We start from the raw sequence: 24,714 nt of genomic DNA, 5'->3' as shown, positions 1-24,714 counted from the left end.
TTCATTTTATCAATGTTTTGTGTTTATAATTTGGTTTTGTTTTTTGTTTGTGTGTAAGCTTGGAAAGGGATTAAATTTCTCAAGTTCAGAGGACGCTTGAATTGCTGAAATAAAATCCAACATTTCAACATGAGAGTGCAGTAGTTTCAACACTTGATGGCTGAAGTTAACCGTGTGGTGGTGCACATGAATACATTAATAAAAGCACTTAGTGAAATGCATTCTCATATTGGCTCTCAACACAGTAAATAAGGTTCAAGTAGATAAGAAACAACTAAAAATTGAAGTGTTCAGTTCATTCTCATGATTTAATTGTGTTCTGCATTAAAAAATATGTACAAAAAATATGGAATTGACAATAATCTTGATGTCAGTACGGATGTTCGGTAAGTGCTACACAAAGAAGGATCAACTGTCAATGAAATCGCCACCAAGAGTCACCTTAAGTGCAAGATGGACTAGGTTTTTGGATAAAGAACAACAACTGATTCTTATTGTCAAGTACGAATGAGGCAATCATAAATGGCACTAAACAGATGATGAAGAAACCAATGGCTTGCCACACTATGAAAGACGGCTTGTAAAAAACCTGAAAGAAAGAACAAGAGAAAAAGTTATAAGACATCATACAATAATTCGATGTAGGGTTCGCCTGTAGCGTCTCAAAAGGATTGGTGATACAACATTTGAACAATAATACATCAGTCATTCTCTTCCATTGTTCATAATCATTTGTTGTTCACCCCTGCAACTATTTCATCTTAATGTGAATCACTCTTCACTATTGCAAAAGATCGTTACGATACTATCATCTTAATACTAATCACCTTTCACTATTACAATCAACACTATCATCTTAATACCAATCACCTTCACTATTACAAACGATAGTTTCATTTTAGATTTACTCTTCATTGTGAAAAGTTACTACTTATATAATTTTCATTAGTCCAAGATTGATCAGTTTGCCATGACAAGTCTATCCTGAAAAGGTATAGGTCCATTGTTATAGACAAGTTATAATGATAAGAATAGTGAAAGAGGTACCGTTTAACCACTCCATACTTTAATCTATTCATGTTCTATTGAAGTGGTACTTGCCATTTAAGAACAAGAAGACGTTGCTTCAGATTCTGATCTTGTTGATTGAGACCAAGTTGCTTCAGATTCTGATCCTGTTGATTGAGACCGAGTTGCTTCAGATCCACTCCCTCATCCTGTTCTTGAAACAAACCAGAAAAAATAAGACAATTTCATTCATTTATGATCAAATTTGAAGAAGAAGAAACAAAATTACCTCTAACCAACATTGCAAGTAGTAATCCCAAGTTGCCTTCTCATTCTCATCATACTTAACATCAAGCTGCTTCTTCAAATCATCCTTCTTCCCCTGAACCAAAACAAGCTAGAGTCGAAAACCAAATTGCAGACGATGACATCTTCACACTTCCTTTATGCTAACCAAAGATCGCCCAGACATACAAAGCTAAACAAACAAGAACCGCAAGCATCCCCATTTTCTGCATGCCAAGAGACGGTAGAAATATTAAACACATGGCCGGAAATTCTCAATTCTGAACTATTTAAAAACCTGCAATGTACTAACAATCTGGACTTCAAAATGTAGTATAAATAAATTACTGAAAATTCTTTAAAGAAACCGCTCCACCAAACATTTTTCAAAGTGAAAATTTCTTTGGTTCGAAAGTAGATACCATTTGAGTGAGCTCTCTCTTATGGAAAGAAAGCTTCACAAAAAGGGGTGTAAGCTCTGATTGACCCATAGAATTCAAAACTGGAATCACTGATTCATCTTTGGAATCCATAGGTGGAACCTCCGGTTGATCTTTGGAACCCGTGCAAACAGTAGGAAGATGGTAAGAATGTATGTAACTAGTAGGTGACTAGATACTTGGAATCGACCCAAGGGTAAATTGGTAATAACACAATAGAAACAGCACAAGGGTAAATTGGGAATAACAAACCAGAACCAAGTTCCACCAAGCATAAATACATCAGACCAACTCACAGAGGCTTTTGCCTTTTGGGGTTTCCAAATGGCCGAACTACATCGTCTTCCCACCCGAAGTTTGCCTTGACGACAATTTACTACCCACAAACTCATTAGTTTAAGAATGAGGCTTTGCTCTCGAAGGGTCATTGTCCCTTCCCTTTGATTTGTCAGTGAAGCCAGTGATTTGCACAGGCAAGGTTACCCACCATCACCAACAGCAACATTACCATTCTTAGCTTCCCAACAGAACAACACAAGCACAACACGCTCTGATCTCTTTCTCTCTCTCTCTCTCTGTCTCTGTGACGAGGCTGTGATGATGACGCTTGTTTTCTATGTGAAATGATCCGACGGTGGGGAATCCTTGCTCATCATGGCCAGGCGGCTTCTGGGTATTTTTGAAAAGTGCTTGTTGCTGCGGCCATGGTGGTAAAGTTTCGATCTTTGTCTGATAAAAGGCGAATCTGAGCCTCTTTCTCTCTGGGGTTTCTGGCAAAGTAATGACACTCTTCAGATTGAGGTTATTGTGAAATGGCCGAGAGTCTCTGTCTTTCGTTCTCTCTCTCTCTCTCTTTCTATATGTATGTATGATAATGTATGCTTTTGCACCGAAATGACCTTTCTGCTTCAAATAATTCATCCCAAGTCTCTCTCTCTCTCTCTTTCTTCAGAGGTGAATGCAATGAGGCTGTGATGAAGTTTTCTGGCTTTGAGTTGGGCTCTTTCTTGGAGACCCGTTTCTTGGCGGGGCAACCCGGATACATCTCCATGACAGTTGCAGCCATTGAACTCCTCAAGGGTTTCACTTTCAAGTTGTGTCCACTCAAAGCTGAATCTGAGCCTCGATTTCTGCTCCCGGTAGCTATTTTTGAATTCTAAGGCGACTAAGCTTGGAAAGGAAACAAACTTACCAAGTTTTCTAAATCAAAATCCAATCTTTCCAATATATGGGTGGGAAAAAGTCGTTTACTCTTAATTCATTATAAATATCCCAAGTCTCTCTCTCTTTCTTCAAAGGTGAATGCAATGAGGCTGTGATGAAGTTTTCTGGCTTTGAGTTGGGCTCTTTCTTGGAGACCCATTTCTTGGCGGGGCAACCCGGATACAGCTCCATGTTGCAGCCATTGAACTCACTTTCAAGTTGTGTCCACTCAAAGCTGAATCTGAGCCTCGATCTCTGCTCCCACTATCTTTTTTTTTTTAATTTTTTTTTTTATTATTATGATTTGTTGGGAAATTGGATTCTAAGTGAATGAACTTATCAAGTTTTCAAATCCAATCTTCCAGCATATGGGTGGGAACATGTTGTTTACTCTTAATCCATCATAAATATCCCAAGTCTCTCTCTCTCTTTCTTCAATGGTGAATGCAATGAGGCTGTGATGAAGTTTTCTGGCTTTGAGTTGGGCTCTTTCTTGGACACCCGTTTCTTGGCGGGGCAACCTGGATACATCTCCATGTTGCAGCCATTGAACTCATCAAGGGTTTTACTTTCAAGTTGTGTCCACTCAAAGCTGAATCTGAGCCTCGATTTCTGCTCCCACAACTTTTTTTTTGTTGGTTTTTAATCATGATTTGTTTTTCTTTTTTTTGTTTTGTTGGGATATTGAATTCTAACTTCTGAAGTTTTCTAAATCAAAATCCAATCTTTCCAACATATGGACGAAACCTTTTCAGGACTTGGGCTGATCCCAGAAAGTTTTACTTTGGATTCTCAATTTGAGCCGAAATGGCATTGTGGTTGTGGACGTGAATACATTTGTAATATGAATGCCTCTATGCTTTGCATAGAGATAAGGCGTCATTCCTGGATTCCATTTCCTAGTATTATCACCAAATTGAATACCTCCCCGATCAGGGCAATGGGCCTGAAAAAAACTAAAATAAAGTTTTCAGCCCTCAAAGAAAGAAGCAGATCCTGCAGGCTCGAAGTTTCTATATGAATGTGGTTGGAAAATAGTTCTGAGAAGGCATCGAAGTGGGTTAGTCATTGGGTCAGATTGTTGGTTTAGGCCTAGTGAGGATGAGGGCTGGGTCAGGCCTGATGAGGCTGAGGTTTGATCATTTTGGGCTGGATTATCTGTGGGCTTATTTTGGACTTTTGATTGTGGGCCGGGTAGGCCTTGTTCTTATTCTGGAGTGGTTGAAAGCTGGTTTGTGGCCATCTGTGACGATGTTTGGTTATTCTAATGGAGTGTTTTGTGTTTGTAGGAAAGCAGTGTTTGTGTTTACAGGAAAGGAGAAAAGTGGCGGAAGCTGGTTTAGAAAAGAGGCAGATACCATGTCAGAGTTGAGCCAGCAAGAGAGGCAGAGAGAGAGAGAGAGAGAGAGAGAGAGAGTATATTATGCTGAAGATAAATTCTGAATATTGTGTGTATTGCATTCTGCACAACGTCTAATTTATTCATGAAAAGAATAAGCAATAAAGGAAATACAATATCTCATCATATTATCATAATGTTGTGGTGGTAAATCAGTAAAAAATCAATGGAGAAATTCTGAATATTTGATTGGAATATTTCATTTTAGCATTTCATATTCCATCAGATACATCTTCACACCCTATGGTGGGAACAATATTTCGGATATTACAACGACAATCCCATTATGGTTCAGGAAAATTTCAAGTACAATCAGTTAAAGACTTGGTCATACTCATCTCATTTGAACTTTGAACAAAAGGGCAAAAGAAAGGACGAAGATTGAGATTATGCTGATGCCGACTTATTAGAGCCGGCTTGATTCATTTTAACACCATCTTGAGTTTGCCAATTCATTAATATTCTTTGGCCGGCTGTTTATGACAACAATTACCACCTGCCTATAAATTCATCGCAATCCTCCTATAATGCTTAAGTGCAATGTCTTCATTATCTGATATAGTTACCTAAATTATGGGGTTATCCTTAAGTTTCTTCTCACTTATGCGCTTAATTCTTTGGCTCTCATTAATTCATTTTGTAGGACTTGTTCACTTCACTTCTTTTGTGCAGGCACTCTATCATGATGATGAGCGTTCTTTCTTGTTGCAGTTAATGATAGCCTAATTATTGATAACTTTTCTTCTTATGATCCTTTTGCTTATCTGAAGGTTGCATCCTAGAAGGCAGATGAAGACTGCTGCTCATGGGATGGCGTCACCTGCAATGAGGTTACTGGTCATGTGATCGCACTTAACCTCACTAGTAGCTGCCTCTATGGTTCTATAAACTCTAGTAGCAGTCTCTTCCAACTTGTCCATCTCGAATGGCTTAGCCTGCTGATAACTTCTTTAATGGCTCCAAAATCCATTCTCAAATGATGAATCTTTCCAGTTTATCATATCTGGATCTTTATGGTTCTGGCTTTTCTGGTAAAATACCATCGGAGATCCTAGAGCTCTCAAAGTTGGAGACCCTTGACGCTTCGTTTAATGTTAACTTGGAGCTCCAAAAGCCAGGTCTGAAAAGTCTAGTTGAGAAGTTAACTCACCTCAAAGTGCTATTTCTTGATAAGGTCAACATTTCTTCATCAGTACTTGATATCTTGGCAAATTTATCTTCGTTGACTGCCTTATCCCTCAGAGAGTGCGAATTGCAAGGTGAATTCCCAGCAAAGATATTCCAATTACCCAACCTTCACGTTCTTAGTGTGAGATACAATCCAAGTCTCTCTGGATACTTGCCAGAATTTGAAATGAACAGTCCCCTTGAAGATTTGAGACTTGCCGGCACGGGATTCTCCGGTAAGATTCCATATTCAATACGAAATCTTGGTTCCTTGCTTCTCCTGGATATTAGTAATTGCAGTTTTTCAAGATCAATTCCATCTTCACTTGGTAATCTCACCAAGATTACTTATCTATACTTAAATGGAAATGAATTTTCTGGCGAGTTGCCAATTGTCATTGGAAATCTTTCTTCTCTAGAAGAATTGCACCCTTCTTATAACAGTTTTTCAAGCCAAGATTCTGGTTCACTGTCATGGATGGCCAAGTATAGTAAACTTACTTTTTTAGGCCTTTCACGAATCAACTTAGTTGGTAAAATTCCCTCTTGGCTCATGAGCTTAACACATCTTACTTATTTATGTATGAGCCACAATCAATTAAACGGTCCTATCCCATACTGGCTCATGAACCTAAACTAATTAGAGGCTCTATCATTGTCATCCAATCAATTGACCGGCCATATCCCTCATCAAATTAGAAACCTAATACAACTTAATCTTCTTGCACTTGGGTCAAATCAATTGCAAGGTCCATTTTCTAGTGCTCTGTATGACCTTGAGAACCTTGAAGTGCTTGACCTTGGTTCAAATAATCGAAGTGGCACAGTGGATATGGACATGCTTCTTAAGAAACTCAAAAGTTTAGGCACTTTACTTCTCACTTCAAACAATTTATCATTATTGACCAAAACAAATGTTCATACAAAATTTCCGAAATTTTCAATTCTCAGATTGTGGTCTTGCAACCTTATTGAGTTCCCAAATTTCCTACAGAACCAAGCTCAATTGAGGTTCTAGACCTTTCCTCAAACATGATAGCTGGCCCAATACCTGGGTGGTTTTTGAAATTGAGCATAGATTTTATGCTTACCTTGAACCTTCCCAACAATCTTATAATTGGCTTTGCCCAACACCCTGTTTTTTTTTTTTTAATGGAATCGGCTATCCGGTAGATGTAAGGTCAAATAAGTTGCAAGGACCACTCCTATTCCCTCATTGTCCACCACTACCTATCTAGTCTCACACAATAGTCTTACGGGAGAAATTCCACTGTCTCTATGCAATTTGAATCAGTTGGGAGTTCTTGATCTGTCTCACAACAACTTAAATGGCAGGCTTCCACATTGTTTGGGCAATTTAAGTCATCACCTATCGATACTAAATTTGCAAAATAACAAATTTTGTGGAAGGATTCCTCAAAACTTAGTGAATGGGTCAAATTTGAGGATGATTGATTTAAGCGAGGATCCCAAGAACATTTGCCAGTTGTATAGAGCTAGAATTTCTTGATCTTGGAAATAACCATATCAGTGATACTTTTCCATCTTGGCTAGAATCTCTTCCAAAGCTAAAGATTCTTATCTTACAATCCAATAGATTGGAAGGTGCAATGAAAGAGCCTGAAACAGATTATGCCTTTCCGGAACTGTAGATTATTGATCTCTCTCATAATAGATTTATAGGTAATCTTCCATTGAAATACTTCAAATCTTGGCATGCCATGAAAATTGTTAGTGCAAGTCCATTAGCATATTTGCAAACGGTGGGATTGGGACAAGTTTCATTAATCACTTATGACGATGAGAGAATTGATCTTTTACCAGTGAGTTACAGTTACTCATTGCAAACGAGTACCAAAGGCGTAGAGCTGGAATATGGAAAGATCTCAAATCTCTTGACTGCCATTATTTTCTCCAGCAATAAATTTGAAGGAGAGATTCCAACATCCATTGGAAAGCTGAAAGGGCTTCAATTTCTCGTTCTTTCGAACAATAATCTCAAAGGCCCCATCCCACCATCCATAGCAAACCTAACAACAATGGAATCATTGGACCTTTCTAATAACAACCTCTCAGGATTGATCCCTCAGCAACTACAAGACCTCACATTCCTTTCACACTTCAATGTCCCAAATAACCATCTCAGAGGACCCATACCACAAGGAAAGCAATTTGATACGTTTAAGAATAATTCATTTGAAGGGAACCCAGGATTATGTGGAAAGCAGATAGGAAAAAAATGCGAAAAGTTTCGGCCTTCAAAGAATGAAGAAAACCCTGCTGGCTCCAAGTTTCCATTTGAATTTGGGTGGAAAGTAGTTCTGATGGGGTATGCAAGTGGACTAGTTATTGGGGTGGCTTTTGACCATGCTTTCTCTCCTAGAAAAGAGGAACGGTTTATGAAGATTTTCAGGAAGAAACCCATGAAAGCAATTGGGAGAAACAGAGCTCACAGAAACAGAACGTAATCAGCCTTGTTTCTTTTTCTTCACAGATTAATAAAGGGATAATTAGTTTAAACCCCGCAGGTTTGTCCCAATACAGATGTTTATGTCAGTTAATAAATGCAGCTGTGTTTTCTTCTTGCAGTGGCGAGATTTAGTCATCATAAATTCTATGATAGCTTGCTTGAAGCATAACTGTGTAATCTATGAAGAATCTTAATGGATGGAGAAAACATTACAATAGCATTAATTAAATTTATCTAGCTATTTCATTGTTTTGTGATTAATTAAGTCTTGGTCTTGTTGACCTTATTCATTACGTCGAGCTATCCATGAAAGGGGAAGAAGAAAGCTTGCAGCTTCACATTTTGACCTATGTATGAATGAAGACAATTTCACTCCTCATCCTGAATCACGAACTTGAGATTTACTATCACATACTAATACTCTTCGACCCGTACGTCTTCTACGTTCTGGGTAACCAGACAAAGATGTTATAATATCATAGAGAACTCCATTGATGAGAATGCTAATCTTTTACCATTGATTTACGGTTACTCAATGCAAATGAGAACCAAAGGCATAGACTTGGAATATCAAAAGATCTTAAACTTCGTTCGGCAACAAATTTGAAGGAGAGATTCCAACAGCCATCGCAAATATTCAAAGGGCTTCGTTTTCTCGCTCTTTCTAACAATGACCTCAAAGGCCCTATCCCACCACCCATGGGAAACCTAATAGCACTGGAATCCTTGGACCTTTCTAATAACAAGCTCTCAGGACAGATTCCTTAACAACTAGTAGACCTCAAATTCCTTTCATATTTCAATGTCCCAAATAATCTTCAAACAGGACTCATACCATAAGGGATACAATTTGATACATTTGAGAATAATTCTTTCGGTGGGAATCTAGGATTGTGCAGAAAGCAGACCTCAAGGAAAGAAGAAGATCCAGGCTCAATTTTTTTCAGCTTTTGTGGTGGGGCTGTTTTGCTGGTTTATGATGTCATTAAACAATAATTAAACGCATAACTAAAGAGCACAAAAAACTGACCATGTTAACAACGAAGAAGAGATGGTTGTCTGATTGGAGAGAGTTGGGCTTGTCCTGCGCCTAGGAGCACCCGATTATGGTGTGGCCTCGCTTGGGAAACTCTGAAGTGAGAGCTCGTCTTGGCCTCTTGCTCTCTCTGGTTGTTCGTACTGTGCATGAACTGTACTTTGTCATGCCGTTAAACGTCGTCGTCGCTACTGCCATATGGTGTCTGTATGTACAATCCTCTCCCGACTAAACTTTGTTCAAAGATAGAGATGTACACGTTTACATTAACCTTAGGATGATAAAATAATAAAAATCTTAATGAAAATTTAAAGATAATAATAATAAAAAAAAAGCTTTTTACGTTTTGGATAAATGATAGAAGAACAATTTGATAAGATTTACTCACATATAATATAATAGGTTTTAATGCCTCGTTAAGAGTTTATTAACGACAAAAGCTTTGGAAGAAATTTTGGGTAATATAGAAACTTTAATAGAATACAAGTATTTTCTTTTTAAAGTAGGGTGTTTAAGACAGTTTAGGTATATCTTGATTAATCTCGGTAAGTCATTATTTTAACATCTCACTATCATGATCACTCGTTTAAATTTTAATATTTATTATAATAACGCACTATCGACTGGATCTAATCGGTAGTGTACCGATCTGGCTTTTTTCGGCTAGATCTCTGACCACATCTATGATTGTTGTTAATGGCTAGATGTGGCCGGATCTGACCGAAAAGTTGGTCTCTTTCTTGGATATGGTCGAAAAAGGCCATAGCGGTGTACGATCAGCCAAATCTGGTCAGTCGTGTGCAATGACACCAGATTCCGACAAGGGTGGGGTGGCCAAAATCTTGCAACTGTGGATGGGTGGTGATATTTTTATCAATTTATAAACTTTTTATTATTGGGGTGTTTAGCTAAATTAACAAACCTAAAAGTTTTTTCTTGTTAATTTTTAAATCATACCTGTTAATAATAACTCAATTTAACTTAACAATAATGTTTCAAAATTACTAATCATGGTGTTTTAAAATCTTATATTTATTTTTAAAAAAAAGGCCTTTTAAGGTGTAACGGCCATTTTGTAACTTTAACTGCCTCTGAGGACCGGCATTTCAAACATTTTAAGTGTGATTACAGATTTTCAATATAAACGCCAGGTGTATACTCGGCTTTAACCTCTAATCAATGAATCATCTCGTGCAAACTGCAAACAGCTCGCGGTGAATGAACTCGTGCAACAGCTCGCGGTTCTTTCGAGGAAACAATTAAACAGAGCTAGCTCAAATCAAACATCAGAAAATTCAAGTTTAGGTAATTTTCGCAGTGTTAATTGATATTTCTTGAATATCCCAGTTGGTATTTCTTGCCGGATGTTAATTCTCTTTTGGTTTATTCATTTGCACTCTAACTGTTTGTTATTTTCCCCCAACGAACAGAAACCATTTAGTTCTATCATTTAAATGGGTCTACCCTGGCCTTAAGATTGAACTGACGGAAGTACTGTAACTTGAATAAAGTTGATGAAAGACAATGATCTTGATTTCTGCGTGCAAGAAATGATAGAATGTTCATTTAGCATAACTTTTGTAAATTGTAAGCTTTTTTGACAGAAATTTAATGGTTTGATAGTTCATAGATAGCACTTTATCAATGGCCTAGAATGTTAGTTCTGATACGAATGGTAGGCGGGTTTTCAAGATTCTAAATCAACTAGCTTCTGTGTATCTAGGATGATGGCAAATGGACCATCTTTTGCAGGATGAATAACTGATTGTTTTGTTCCCTTTTTCTGATAATTATATGTGCATTTTTGTAGCTTTGTATAGACGGTGCTGATATTGTATCATGATATGGTTGCTTAGTGAATGGTAGAAGATGGCTAGAGAAAATGTCACACTAATGTGTTACTGGAATGGGAAGATAACAAATGGAGCACAAGGCATTACTTATGAAGGTGCTGTCCCAAAGCCTACCAGGGTTAGCTATGAAACAACGCACAATCAGTTGCTGGAAAAGATGTATGAGATTACTCGGTTTGACCAGCAACAAATTAAAATGATGATCATATGCAGGTATCCAACTTGTCGGGAATTCATACCTGTGCCCATCACTGATGATGAGTCTTTAGATATTGTATTTGATGTGGCACGAAAGCCTGGAACAAATTGTTTGGAATTGTATTTGGAAAGAGAACCAGCAAGCATAGATAGCCAAGTAAGTATCACAACTCAAATCCATGTGGATAATCAAGTCACAAAGTCGGTCTACTGTGATAATCAGGTAAATATACATAAATTTCTTGACGTCATGGGATTAATTTTCTTTGCTTTAAAGTAAGAGTTGTGACAGTTCTTTATACAGATAGTAGTAGATGGGGACAAATGTAATGCCAACCCTGATACCTTTTTAGACCCAGGGCCAAGTGACAAGTCTGTGCTTGTGTTGCAAGACCAGCATAGATCTGAAGCCATATGGGCAGGAGAGGTTAGTATCACTTCATTCTCTAGCCATCTAGTGTAGTGATTGGTTCAATGCAAAATAAGTGAAGAAAAGTGAAGTCAATGCAGTACTTTGATTGCAGGACCCTGGTGTCTTAACATGTAGACAGAGATTGGGTACAATGATGCGAGAGTGGCAATTGGATCACCGTATTCGTCATTTTGTTGTCGAGGCTGGGTTCTATGGGGTATACAGAATTGGTTTTATTCAACTTGACTGGCCCTTGGTCACTGCATTGGTTGAGAGATGGAGACAAGAGACACACACCTTTCATTTTACTGTGGGTGAGAGTACTGTCACACTACAAGATGTAGCAGTACTGTTAGGCCTTTGTATACATGGTTATCCAGTGACTGGTAGTGCTGACCTCCAGTGGGATGACCTCTGTGAAGAGTTGTTAGGAGTGAGACCGGATCCTAGTGCTCTTCATGGTTCAACCCTGAAGCTTAGATGGTTACGAGGCCATTTCCAGCACCTGCCATTAGATGCTGATGCTGTAACTATGCGGTGCTATGCTAGGGCATATATCTTAGGCTTATTGGGGTCTCTTTTTGCAGATAAATCTGGTTCGGATGTGCAATTGATATTCTTACCTCTTCTAAGGGATTTTAAGTATGCAGGGAAATTTAGTTGGGGTAGTGCTGTACTAGCATACCTCTATCGTGAACTTTGCCGGGCTAGTAAGAAGGGGGCCAGTGAAATTTCTGGTCCTCTAATGTTGTTACAGGCATGTATACTAAAATATACTTTCAAGTACAGCATATAAAGCTTAATATTATTTTTTCTCTTGATATTTTGTAAATTCTTATTCCTATAGTTATGGGCATGGGAGCGTTTGCATATTGGTCGCCCTGAGAGGTTTGTTGCTCAAGAGCAGGATCCAATTATTCCAGATGGTGAAGTTGTAAAGAATAAGGTGCAAGTTTTAGGAGTTGAGATGGTCAATCAGGAGACATTACCAATAGATCCATTAGGATGCAGGTAGTATAGCATACTATTTCATTAATATATGCTTTTCAATATACTTAATTGTCTTACAACTATTTTCTTCTAGAATAGATGGAGGTCTCCTGTCATCCGCAGAGATAACCCTCAAAGGGCATTGATATTTTATCGAGACCAGCTTGATCAACAAACAGATGATCAGGTTTACTTTTGATTGAGTGTTCTTTATGATCTTGTGCATTTGATGAGATACACTTGGTTGTGCTAGTACCTATTTTTAAGTGGAACTTTCCTATTAAAATTCAGATGATATGGCAGCCATACATGTCTGAGTCACTTGTGTCCCTAGCAGATGTATGTGTTAGAGACCAGCATGTGTGGAGGACAATTGCTCCACTTATTTGCTTTGACATTGTTGAGTGGCATCGTCCTGACAGAGTTCTACGTCAATTTGGTCTCAAACAAGGAATTCCTGTGCAGTGTGATACTGAGGTGAAAATCCATGTTATTGATAGACGGGGTCGACATCATTACAATTGGAAAGCATATCATCAACAATATATCAAGTTATGGGCATCTCGGGAGAAGAGTATAGTTACCGCTGAGCTTGAGGAGAGCACTATGCATCATCATGATCCATACATGAAGTGGTACAGAAGCATAACTCGTCGTTTGATTACCCCACTCACTCAAAGACCTCATAAGCGAATTCAGCCTGCTAGTGGGATGTCACATTTACTGGTATGAATTATTATAAGTTATTTGACTATTGATCTTGTATTACTTATCGGTCAATATTGATTGGATTTCTATGTTTGGAATGGAAGGTCCGTAGCTTGACAGATATTCACAATCAATGCACTGCAACCCTTGGTACTTTTACCAGTGAAAGTGGTATGCAGTCATTGACAAATATCCAGATTATGTGCACTCGTGTGTTGCAAATGATTGGGGAGATTCGACACCTTGAGACAATACAAGCACCTACCACAACCATGGCACCACCATCTCCTTCACAAGCTAATGATATGGAGGGGCTACCACTTCTAATAGCACAAATGCCAACCAAAACTAAATCTTTATCAATGAGAGGGCGAGGCAGAGCCAAAGGTCGAGGTCGAGGACTTGCAACACAACAAAATGCAATGGAACCAGTAATAACATCGCAACAATAATCCCCACAAGTGGCGGTAGCATCGTACACAACTCCATCACAGAGTAATGATATTCATATAGAGGAGCCTTCAACTCTCAATTTGGAGGGGCCTACAGCACCAGCAGAGTCAGTGCTTCCACTCGAAGGTGAGACAACAACAGGGAAAGTGCTACTTTATCCACACTCTGATTCTGAGGAGTCACCATGTCTCACTCAAGTTGAGTCCTACCATGTAACTAGACATAAGAAGAAGCCTAAGTTCCTTTGATGTTGTTGACGATCAAAGTCTTCTATACTGATACTTTTTGTTTCTTGAACCTTATGTATATGAAAGAATCTTCATTAACTTTTAGGATATAAGTTTTTCAAGATTTTTAGCATCAGGGTTTATTTGGTACTTCTCAAATATGTTTATAAATAGTGTTGCAAAAGTTCAAGATTCTACCTTATATTTCATTGATTCTCTTGCAAAATATGATGCGTTGAAAAATTAGAATAGAAAAGTCTTATAACTGTAAAATTTTTCTCTCCAGCTATTATTAGAAGTATAGTCTGTAAGAATCTGACTTTGTCACCTCATAAATGGTTTTTGGACTCAAGCATGGAATCATTCTTTATTTTGAACCTAGGTTCAAATAAGTTGCAAGGACCACTACTTTGTTCATTTTTCTTCTGTTGTGCAGCCACTCAGTCATGATGATGAGGGTTCTTTCTTGTTGCAATTCAAGGAGAGCCTAATTATCAATAAGTCTGTTTTTTATGGTCTTGAGCATGCTTTTCCTGTAAGGAAAAAAAAAAAAAAAAGGGCTTATGATGGTTTTCGAAGGGAAACTCATGAAAACAATCGAGAGAAACAGAATATAATTAGCTTTATTTCTTTATTCAATCTTTGGAATTGGAGACTGAAGCCAATGTTCATCTTTCGAGTCCAAGAGTGGAACCCTTGATTCATCTTGGACTACATCCGTGGAGAACGTGGCGGCTTTGTGGACAGTCGGCAGGGGCAGCAGCTGCGGCGGATACTTGTTTGTGTTTAGTTTAGTCCTGTATTTTTTTTTTTTTTTTAATTTTTATTATGGTAAAAGTGAGGGGCAATTCAGTGTGCAGAAGTTTATTATAATGTTCTAAAGCTTCCCATCTCTGTCTCAGCGTGATGAGGTGTGATGATGGTGTTAACTAAGTCAATTGATCAGATGGTGAGAAATCTATGCAGATCATGGCAAGGTGGCTTCTGGGTATTTCTGATAAAAGGCGAATTTGAGCCTCTCTGCTTGTACCGATTTTGGGAAAGTAACACTGTTTAGACTGAGGCTATTGAAAAATGGCCAAAAGTCTCTCTTTCCGTCTATGTATGTGTGTTCATATATGTATATGTACCCCAATGACCCTTTTGCTTCTTCTAATTCTTCATAAATGCCCAAAGTTTCTGTCTCTCTTTCTTCGATGCTGAACGCAATGAGGCTGTGATGAAGTTTTCAGGCGTTGAGTTGGGCTCTTTCTTGGATACCCCTTTTTTGGTGGGCCAACCTGGATACATATCCATGTTGCAGCCATTGAAGTCCTCAAGTTGTGTCTACTCAAAGCGGAATCTGTGTCTTGATATCTGCTCCCACTACCGCTTTTTTATGTTTTGTTTTTGTTTTTGTTTTTTGTTCGTGATTTGTTGCCAAATTGTATTCTTAGTAGACTAAGCTTGGAAAGGGATTAAATTTCGCAAGTTTTCTAAACCAAAATCCAATCTTTCCAACAAATGGATGAAATATTTTCATGACTTGAAGCTGAGCCAAGAGGGTTGTCTTTGGACTCTCAACTGGAGCCAAAACGCATGGCACTTGCAGTGGGATTGCGGAGATTGGCTGGAGAGTTGAACCCAAAAGCCATACAAAGGTGCCACAAGTCAAGATTGAAATGGAAATTGGATATTTTGCAGATGTTTTGGAAATTAATCTTCAGAAGAGATTACACTTAAAAAGTTCTATCAATTATTGTATGAAGTTAAAGGTTGATTTATTAGAATTTTCGAAGCCCCTTTGGGCAATGTTGGTATATATATTGAATGTATTCAAAGCATAAACAAAAACAATTTCAAGCTTTGGTTTAACCAGTTAAACAGTCCATTGCCATCATGGTTCTTGAAATTTCTATGAAAATCCTTTTATTTAGTCTTTTTCTTGCCCATCCCATTCATTACGTTGAGCTTTCAATTAAAGTGGAAGCAGAAAGGACGCAGCTTCACGTTTGAAGACAATTTCACTGCTCATGCCAACTTTGTTAGACAACACTTCACTCATCAAATTTCCTCAAGTCTTTGGCCCTTCTTTTAGGTTTGTCCCTTCTTATACGTTCCTCCCTTTCTTCACGTTTGTCCCTTCTTATACGTTTGTCCAGTTCACTGCTCTTATTTTACATTATTGTCTATGATACCAACCTGAGCTTTTAATTGATTTCGTAAGTTTTAGACCCATCTTATACGTTCCTCCGATCTTGAGCCAAAAGTTTTTTTTTTTTTTAATTTTATAAATCAATAAAATTTTATTCCAAAATTAAAACACTTTTATCTTCTTCTTCTCTTTCTCATTTAGCCTTCAATATATAAATTTTATATATTAGTGGATATTGTAAGCAAAATAATGCCCCATATTATGCTCAAATAAAAATTATCAATGGATGGAGAAATCATTGTCATTTAAATAAGCTCTGTATCACTATCATTTCTTTTGGACATTGCTTGCGAGTTCTTATAAATAAAAAATAATAATAAAGTTGTAGTCTATCGTCTAAGAATATTAAATAAGATTGGAGATTGAAAGGTTTAAATTGATTGCTTTATATGTTTTAGAAATTCTAGCCTATAGAAAACTAAAAAGAAACAAACAAAATATTTTTATATGAAGGCTAACTTGGTTAAAATTAAAAAGAAGGAAAGAAGATAATACTAAGTTTTCAGCAGGATTGGTGAGACAGTTAAAACGAAAAGCTATATTAAAGTTCGACCAGTCGAAAGATTGAAATGGAGAATTGGAGATAAGATATTTTTGAGATGTGCGATTGGAAATTAATCTTCTCAAGAGATTACACTTAAAACTCTGAGTTCATCTTAATTGTGATTTTATGGAGCACTTTGGGTCATGAAATTTCAATGAAAATCATAATCGAGCACCAAAAGTTCAATGCTCCGTGATTACTAAGTTTTGGTGTGCTGTCATTAGGTTGAGTGTACTCATGTTTATATCTTAGTCATTAGGTTGAGTGTACTCATGTTTATATCTCAGTCATTAGGTTCAGCTGTCAGTGAAAGGGGAAGGAGAAAGGATGCAGCTTTAAGTTTCACTGAATGTCACTATCCATGCTGACTTTTTAGGGCCACAGGCCACTTGACTCAACTTTCACAAGTCTTTGACCCTTTCTATTCTGAAGCTGAAGTTGCAATACGTATATACAGCTGGGTTGTTTTCACAACAATACTGGCAACCCGACTATATATTCATCTCCAATCTCCTACAATGCTTCAGCACCAGATCTACATTATCTAATCTATTTACTTGCTTACATTATGGGTTTATCCTCATGTTTCTTCTCATTTATACGTTTACTTCTTTGGCTCTCATTGCTTCATCTTACACTCCTTGCTCATTTTACATCTTCTGTGGAACCACTCTGCCATGATGATGAGAGGTCTTCCTTGTTACAGTTCAAGGAAAGCCTAATTATCAATGAGTCTACTTGTTATGGTCCTTCTGCTTATCCCAAGGTTGCGAAGGTTGATAAAGACTGCTGCTCATGGGACGGCATCACCTGCAATGAGATTACTGGTCATTTGATCGGGCTTAACCTTACTAGTAGCTGCCTTTATGGTTCCATCAACTCTAGTAGCAGTCTGTTCCACCTTGTCCATCTCGAATTTCTTAGCCTTGCTGATAATGACTTCAATGGCTCCAAAATCCCATCCAAAATCAAGAACCTTTCCAGGTTGACATATCTTGACCTATTTAATTCCAACTTTTCTGGTCAAATACCATGGGAGGTCCTAGAGCTCTCAAATTTGGAGACCCTTGACTTGAAGTCTAATTTTAACTTGGAGCTCCAAAAGCCAGGTCTAAGAAGCCTAGTTGAGAAGTTAACCCACCTCAAAGTCCTATATCTTAATTATGTCAATATTTCTTCTCCGATACCTCGTATCCTAGCAAATTTATCTTTGTTGACTGTGTTATCTCTCAAGGGGTGCCAATTGCAAGGTAAATTCCCTACGAAGATATTTCAGTTACCCAACCTTCGCATTCTCAGTGTGCGGTTGAATCCACATCTCCTTGGATCCTTGCCAGAATTTGAAAAGAATAGCCCCATTGAAGAATTAAGAGTTTCCAGCACCAGATTTTCTGGTGAGATTCCATATTCAATAGGGAATCTTAATTCCTTACAGATCCTGGATATGAGTAATTGCAGAGTTTCTGGATCAATTCCATCTTCACTTGGTAATCTTACCAACATCACTTTTCTACACTTAAATGGAAATAAATTTTCAGGTGAGTTGCCAGCTCTTCTTGTACAGAGCTAGAATTTCTTAATCTTGGAAATAATCAAATTCAATATTTTTCATCTTGCTTCTTCTAATTCTTCATAAGTGCCCAAATTCTCTCTCTTTCTTCAATGCTGAATGCAATGAGGCTGTGATGAAGTCCTCAAGTTGCGTCTACTCAAAGCGGAATCTGTGTCTTGATTTCTGCTCCCGCTACCTCTTTTTTATGATTTGTTTTGTTTTGTTTTTTTATTTGTGATTTGTTGCCAAATTGAATTCTTAGTGGACTAAGCTTGGAAAGGGATTAAATTTCGCAAATTATCTAAACCAAAATCCAATCTTTCCAACAAATGAATGGAATACTTTCATGACAAGAAGCTGAGCCAAGAGGGTTGTCTTGGGATTCTTTACTTGAGCCAGAATGGCATTGTAGTTGTCGACATGAATATACTTATACAGGCACTTAAAATGTGAAACGGGTTTGTCCCAACTCAAAACATTGTCACATTGGACCAAAAAAATATGTCAAATGTAATAGGTAGTTGGACAAAATTGAGATGAGTGGCCTGGACAAGATTGAAATGGAGGTGAGATATTTGCAATTGTTTTAGGAGATTAATCTTTACAATAGATTATTCTTAAAAAATGTAATCAATAAATGTATTAAGTTAAAGAGGGATATAGAATTTGCAAAGCCCCACTGCCGGTGCCATATATAGAAATGGAATGTATTCAAAGCATGAACAAAAACAATTGGGCATCAAGCTTAATCTATACAATTAGATTACTTTTTCTATGCAAGCACTCTGTCATGATGATGAGCGGTTTTCCTTGTTGCAGTTCAAGGAAAGTCTTTATGGTTCTATCAACTCCAACAGCACTCTCTTCCACCTTGTGCATCTCGATTGGCTTAACCTGGCTGATAATGACTTCACTGGGTCCAAAATCCCTTCTGAAATCATGAATCTTTCCAAATTATCATATATGGACCCATCTAATTCTAACTTTTCCGGTCAAATACCATTAGATACTCTAGAGCTCTCAAAGTTGGAGACTCTTGACGAATCGTTCAATTATAACTTGGAGCTTCAAAATCCAAGTCTAAAAATCCTCGTTTCACCATAAACAATTCATCGATACCTACCTATTAATATTTTTCACCATTGATTTCCTTTGAGTTGTTTTTTTGTTGATCCATCTTGATGATGCGGCAAGTTAGCGTAATAAATAAGGATAGCACTCGACTATAACTTTAGGGTTGATAAACAAGTCTCGATCTAGAAACTTAAGTCTCAAAGTCTGAGATAAAATTTGAATAATTCATTGAATAACATCCAAGACTAAAAATAAGTTTATATAGGGTGACAACCAACCCTAATAAGACTCCTAATAACAAAAGAAAACAAAATCTAAGTTAATTGAAACAGGAAAAACCAGAAATAGAATAAGAAAAATGCGCTGAAAACTAAAATAGTCCCAAAACACACCAAAACGGTGGATTTTGACCTCGAAAATGACCACTAACCGGCTAAAGCAATTGCTATGTCATCGGGCTCGAAAAGAGTTTTCTGTCGTTATCTTACGAGCCCTGTAACTCCTCTCAGATCAAAAGTTATGACTGCTTTAATGAGGCATGCTCAATTAAAACCTTTGGGCTCCGCTAGATGTTCTACTTCACTTGACATGGACAATTCCTTGAATTGGCCACTGATTTTTGCATGTATGTGTGAGCTTTTTCTAGAAAATTAATTTGAACAAGAAACAATAAATATATCAACTTGTGAATTAATGTCATTTACGATAGGAATTAACTTCTATTAACAACTACTGTCCTATATATCTATACACACATTGATTCGTCAAATGTTTTCTATTTAGCATATATAATATCCTACAAAAACATATTTTTACTTGATAAAATGGTTGTTTATTCCATATAATCTCATTACATATCTAATAGACTTTAGTTTCACTTGATCTCAGCACACTATTATATATATATACAGCCATTTTTATAAAAATAAGACAAAAATTTACCAAACTCATTTTTTACGTCAAGACATTAATTCAAGCTATATATTTTGTTTACACATGAGAGAATGAGTTAATTTTACGAAATTTTACAAATTTGTCAACTTTAAATTTCTAAACAAAAAGCAACAGTATGTCAATGACTCTGTTTTTGGATCCTATTCAAACACTTGTATGAACTCAAATAAAGCAATTTCTCCCAGAAACTTGGAGAATCCAAACTCAACCAAGAGTGAAATTACACCAAAGTCTATTTGTGAAGAATATATACAGAGATATTATATCTAAGTGAAAGCAAGGGCGATAGTTTCATCAAACAGAGCATGCATTGTATTGGAGAATACTTTTGAATTATGTAGTCATCTTTAAAATTTCTTAGTGAGATGTTCAAAACACAATTATATCCTTCTTTATGGTTTAACTTTAAAACAGTAGGTCATTTTAAAGTACACTATTATATGGCTCTGTATATGTGAAGTTCCAATCAATAAACCATATGATTGCAGCTACATCAGGTGACATTGGAAAAGAAAAATACATAAGAACTGTTCATATATGGTGATATGAAGCCACATACTTTAATGACAAGACTGCTTAGCGAGATGATCTACAACATGATAAAACCACACCCATCGCCAGTAAATCTTAGTAAGGTTTGAAAATGTCTTTGGGATGGACGCTGTCAGTTTGTTGTGGGATAAATTTAGTGTAACAATCTGGTAAGGTTACCAATTTGAGGAGGAATTTTACCCGACAGTTTGTTGTGGAAATATGCTTACTGAATGATTCGATTAAAATAGAATTAAGGGTACATATAATGCAAGGACATATTTGATCACAAAATTGTCAAAGGAAATAGTCTACAATGAAATAGTAGGAGGAAGTAACCACTTTTCGACAAGATAAAACCATACTTGCCGCCAACGAGGATTTACAACAGAACAACAAAAACCCCAAGAGCATAATTATGTAAGACACTGTAAAACTAATGTAAAACATGCCCCAGTCAATGAAGTTACTATCTTCATGCTCATCAACTACTGAAGTGGAGGTGATTCAATTTCCTTGCATATTTTTGACAAGGAGTCCGCAAAGCAAGGGGTTTCCCTCGTAGCAATGTCCTCAAATGTTGCAAATTGGTTAACGCGTTCAGGGACCTTACCTGATAAGTGTTGTGTGCTACTGTGAAAACCGACAACCTATAAAGCTCAACAAACTTAGGAGGGATTTTACCATTCAAGTTATTGTAGGAAAGATCCAACTCTCAATTTCGTTGAGGTTAGAAAGTTCTGAAGGAATTGGACCTGCTCAAGTGTTATGCGAGAAGTTTAAACTATGGAGCATAGTAAGGTTTCCCATCTGATGAGGAATTTCACCAATTAGTTTATTGCAAGAAAGATCAATTCCAGAATGCAGATACAAGAGTCTCACCCAAAAAGTATGTGTAAGCAGGAACTTGATGCGGAAAACTAGAAGCTGAAGTTGAGCCATAGTAACCTCTGTTATAGCGTTCACTCATATTTAAGCAAGGAAGAATGAAACCTGTAACTTGTTATGAGAAAGATACAATACGTAAGTGGTCTAACTCGCACAATTGCAAAGGCAGTTCACCATCCAAGTTATGTTAGCCAAGATGAGTGACGTAATAGAGAAAGCCTGCCAATCCAGTTTGGAAGGTTACCAGTGAAGAAATTGTAGTAAGATCTAATGTCTCCAAAGAAAGGCTGTATAGAATGGTCATTGAGTTGTCCTTGTAACCTATTTCTCGACAAATCAACTGTTTGATTTCAAAATGTTGAAAACAAGATGGTAAATACTCGGAGATTATATTTTCTGAAGGTCCAAAATTTCAAGAAAATTAAGTTTACAAAACTCCATTGGAATGGACCTTCAAGATGGTTATTGGGCATTATAAAATTACCAAATCTGACATGTTTCCCAACCACCCTGGGACTTTACCACTAAAATGGTTATAGCCAAGATACAATTCTTTCAAAGAGCAATTAGACAAACTTTCTGGGATATATCCAGTCAAGTTATTGTTTTCCAATTGGAACCACATCAAGTTTGTCAGATTAAAATTTCTAGAGAATAAGTGACCTTCCAAATGGTTGTTTGATAACGCTAGCAACCGCAATGAGAAGCAACCCATGGCCAAATGTTCAGGTATTTCACCTAAAAAATTATTATTGGAAAAGTCTAGACTTTCCAAGAGTTCAGTCACCAATAGAAGATGGAATGCTACCGTTAAACGCATTTTAGAAATGTTTAAAAATATAACCTCGGTAGATTTGCCCCAATCTCTATTGGAATGTGACGTAGAATTTATTGACGAGATATCTAAAATTGTTAATGTTGGTGAGGATGAATTGGCAATTGGAAAGGTCCAGAAAGGGAGTTATTGCTAGAAGAAACGTTTCTAGTTTTGTGTTGTTCTCTAACAACCAATTTGGAAATTCTCCCTTTAAATTTAAGTGAGAGAGATCAACTTCACCAAGTCATATTGATGATAAAGAAATTTGGGAAATGTGCCACCATCTCCATAACCACTAATACAAAGGAATTTAATTGGAATCGTGGGGCCAAAGAATGCGACCAGTTTCTTAAATATTTGGTATTCTCACCATAGAACTTCGAGTTTCGATGGTTGAAAAGGTTCAAGTGAAATTGGATGTTTGAAGTGAGTGTGTGACACGAAAAGATATTGGATGGATATTGATGTTTAAGGGGTGATGAGGAGATGCTTTCATTAATTTCATTGAAAGAGATATCCAATACTCGAAGAGAAGTCAATTGGCCAAGCACCAGGCAAGTACCCCTTAGGTCATTGTTGTTCATATAAGCTCTTTTAGTTGCTTCAGCTTGCACAGTCCTAAAAGTACAATAAAACCTTTATTGACTAATGAATATAAAACAAAAACATATACGAAAATATATTTATGTAATGATAAAATGATTAATAATTAATTACTTGGTTAGGCAGCGTGCCTGTGAGTCCAAACTAGCCAATAAAATCTCAAGAGAAGCCATGGGCTTTATTATTTGGAAAAAGAATGTTGAGGGCAGTGCATCATGAATAAAGATTTCAAATTCTTAAAATAGGAACACCTATAAACATTAAACAGAGATGCCGCTAAATAAGATATTCAACTTAACATTGAAATAAAATAATCTCCAAAAAGTTCATTGTAAATTTACCTTGATTGTGCAAGATGCCACTAAGTTACAGTTCTTCATCGACAAACGTTTAAGCGAAGTGAAAGCTCCAAAGTTGAAGAATGGTTATGTGAAGAGGGAATAATCCAAGATCAAGTCTTCCACATTGGTCAAATTCTTCAACTCTATTGAAAAGGAGAGACTAGTATATTAGATGAAGCATATAAAAAGCTATTTAATTGGCAGCGACTGTAACTTACCTGAGTAGTCATTGTTCCACGTCTGAAATTACTATAGCTCAAGTCAAGTTTCTTAAGATGAGAATGACCCCAATGACTGTAACAAAGTGCTTCCATCAATATTTTTGAGATTCTCTAGTAAAGGCATTCAACTTTCTCAAACCTTTGAAATCTGAGTCATGGTAACAAATAATCAGAGTTAAATCTTCATTAGTTTGAGCAATGGAAATTTGTTTCATGATTACCTTTAGGAAAAACAAATTTGCCAATCTGGTTTCCACTCAAATCCAGCTCCCTAAGTTCCTCAACGATTCAACTCCTGGGAAGAGTTTAACCAGATTTAACTTGACAAAAAAATTAAAAAAGCATTTTCTTTTTGTCTAAATTAATTGAGTAAATTAAACATGTTATTGGAGACTGGAAAACAAGAACACAAACTCTAAAAAATGTTCTTCAATATGCTTACCTTGAACAATTACAGCTCCATTCAATCATTATGAAATAGATGTAGTGTTTTTAATGAAGTGAGACCAGCTAGAGATGTAATATACTGTTATCGAGAAAGTTGCCACTTAAATCAAGAACCTCCAATCTTGATATTTCTGTAAACTGCAATAATAGTAAAACAATTCTCAAGAATAAAAATTGTTTCTATGATTCCTTTAGGAGAAACAATTTTGCCAATTTGGTTTCCTCATATTTAGCTCCTCTAAGTTCCTCAAAGATTCTACTCCTGGGAAGATTTTAACTAGAATTAACTAGACACTACACAAAAATAAATGGATAAATTATAAATAATAAAAAGATGAGATAGTATCAATAAATTTTCTTTTTGTCTAAATTATCAGAGTAAATTAAAATGTGATTTGAACCCGGAAATGCTTTGTATTAATTTTAAAACAAGAAACACAAATTCTTAAAACATGTGATTGAATAAAGATGGAGAAAAGAAGTATGCTTACCTTGAGCATTTAGAGTTTCATTCAATCTGTTTTGATTTAGATGTAATGCTTTTGAATGAGTGAGGCCATAGCGATGAAAATATGCTATTATTGAGGAAGTACCACCTAATCAAGAACCTCCAATCTTGGTAGTTTCTGTAAACCTGCATGTAAATAAAGATTGCTTGGAGAGATGATAATCTAAAAATGATCCACAGTATTGAAACTG

General features: G+C 36.8%; 1 protein-coding gene and 1 long non-coding RNA gene across 2 annotated transcripts; one reads left to right on the top strand and one right to left on the bottom strand.

The window, feature by feature from the left end:
- Positions 1–353: 353 nt before the first annotated feature.
- Positions 354–2,054, bottom strand: LOC116131068. The gene is made up of 3 exons (XR_004128198.1): positions 1,716–2,054; positions 1,298–1,520; positions 354–1,217 (listed from the first exon to the last, which is right to left on the bottom strand). It is a non-coding gene; the product is annotated as an uncharacterized LOC116131068 (long non-coding RNA).
- Positions 2,055–5,017: 2,963 nt separating this feature from the next.
- On the top strand, positions 5,018–8,083 carry LOC116131062 (receptor-like protein 9DC3). The gene is made up of 4 exons (XM_031416706.1): positions 5,018–5,029; positions 5,118–5,263; positions 5,329–5,988; positions 7,238–8,083. The coding sequence occupies exons 1-4, from the start codon at positions 5,018–5,020 to the stop codon at positions 7,968–7,970; spliced, it is 1,551 nt and encodes a 516-aa protein (XP_031272566.1). The 3' UTR covers positions 7,971–8,083.
- Positions 8,084–24,714: the final 16,631 nt, after the last annotated feature.

This window comes from Pistacia vera, unplaced genomic scaffold (assembly GCF_008641045.1).
Source record: "Pistacia vera cultivar Batoury unplaced genomic scaffold, PisVer_v2 Contig228, whole genome shotgun sequence".
Lineage (NCBI taxonomy): Eukaryota > Viridiplantae > Streptophyta > Magnoliopsida > Sapindales > Anacardiaceae > Pistacia > Pistacia vera.
Note: the sequence above shows the minus strand (reverse complement) of the source record. Positions and strands in the feature narration are given on the sequence as shown.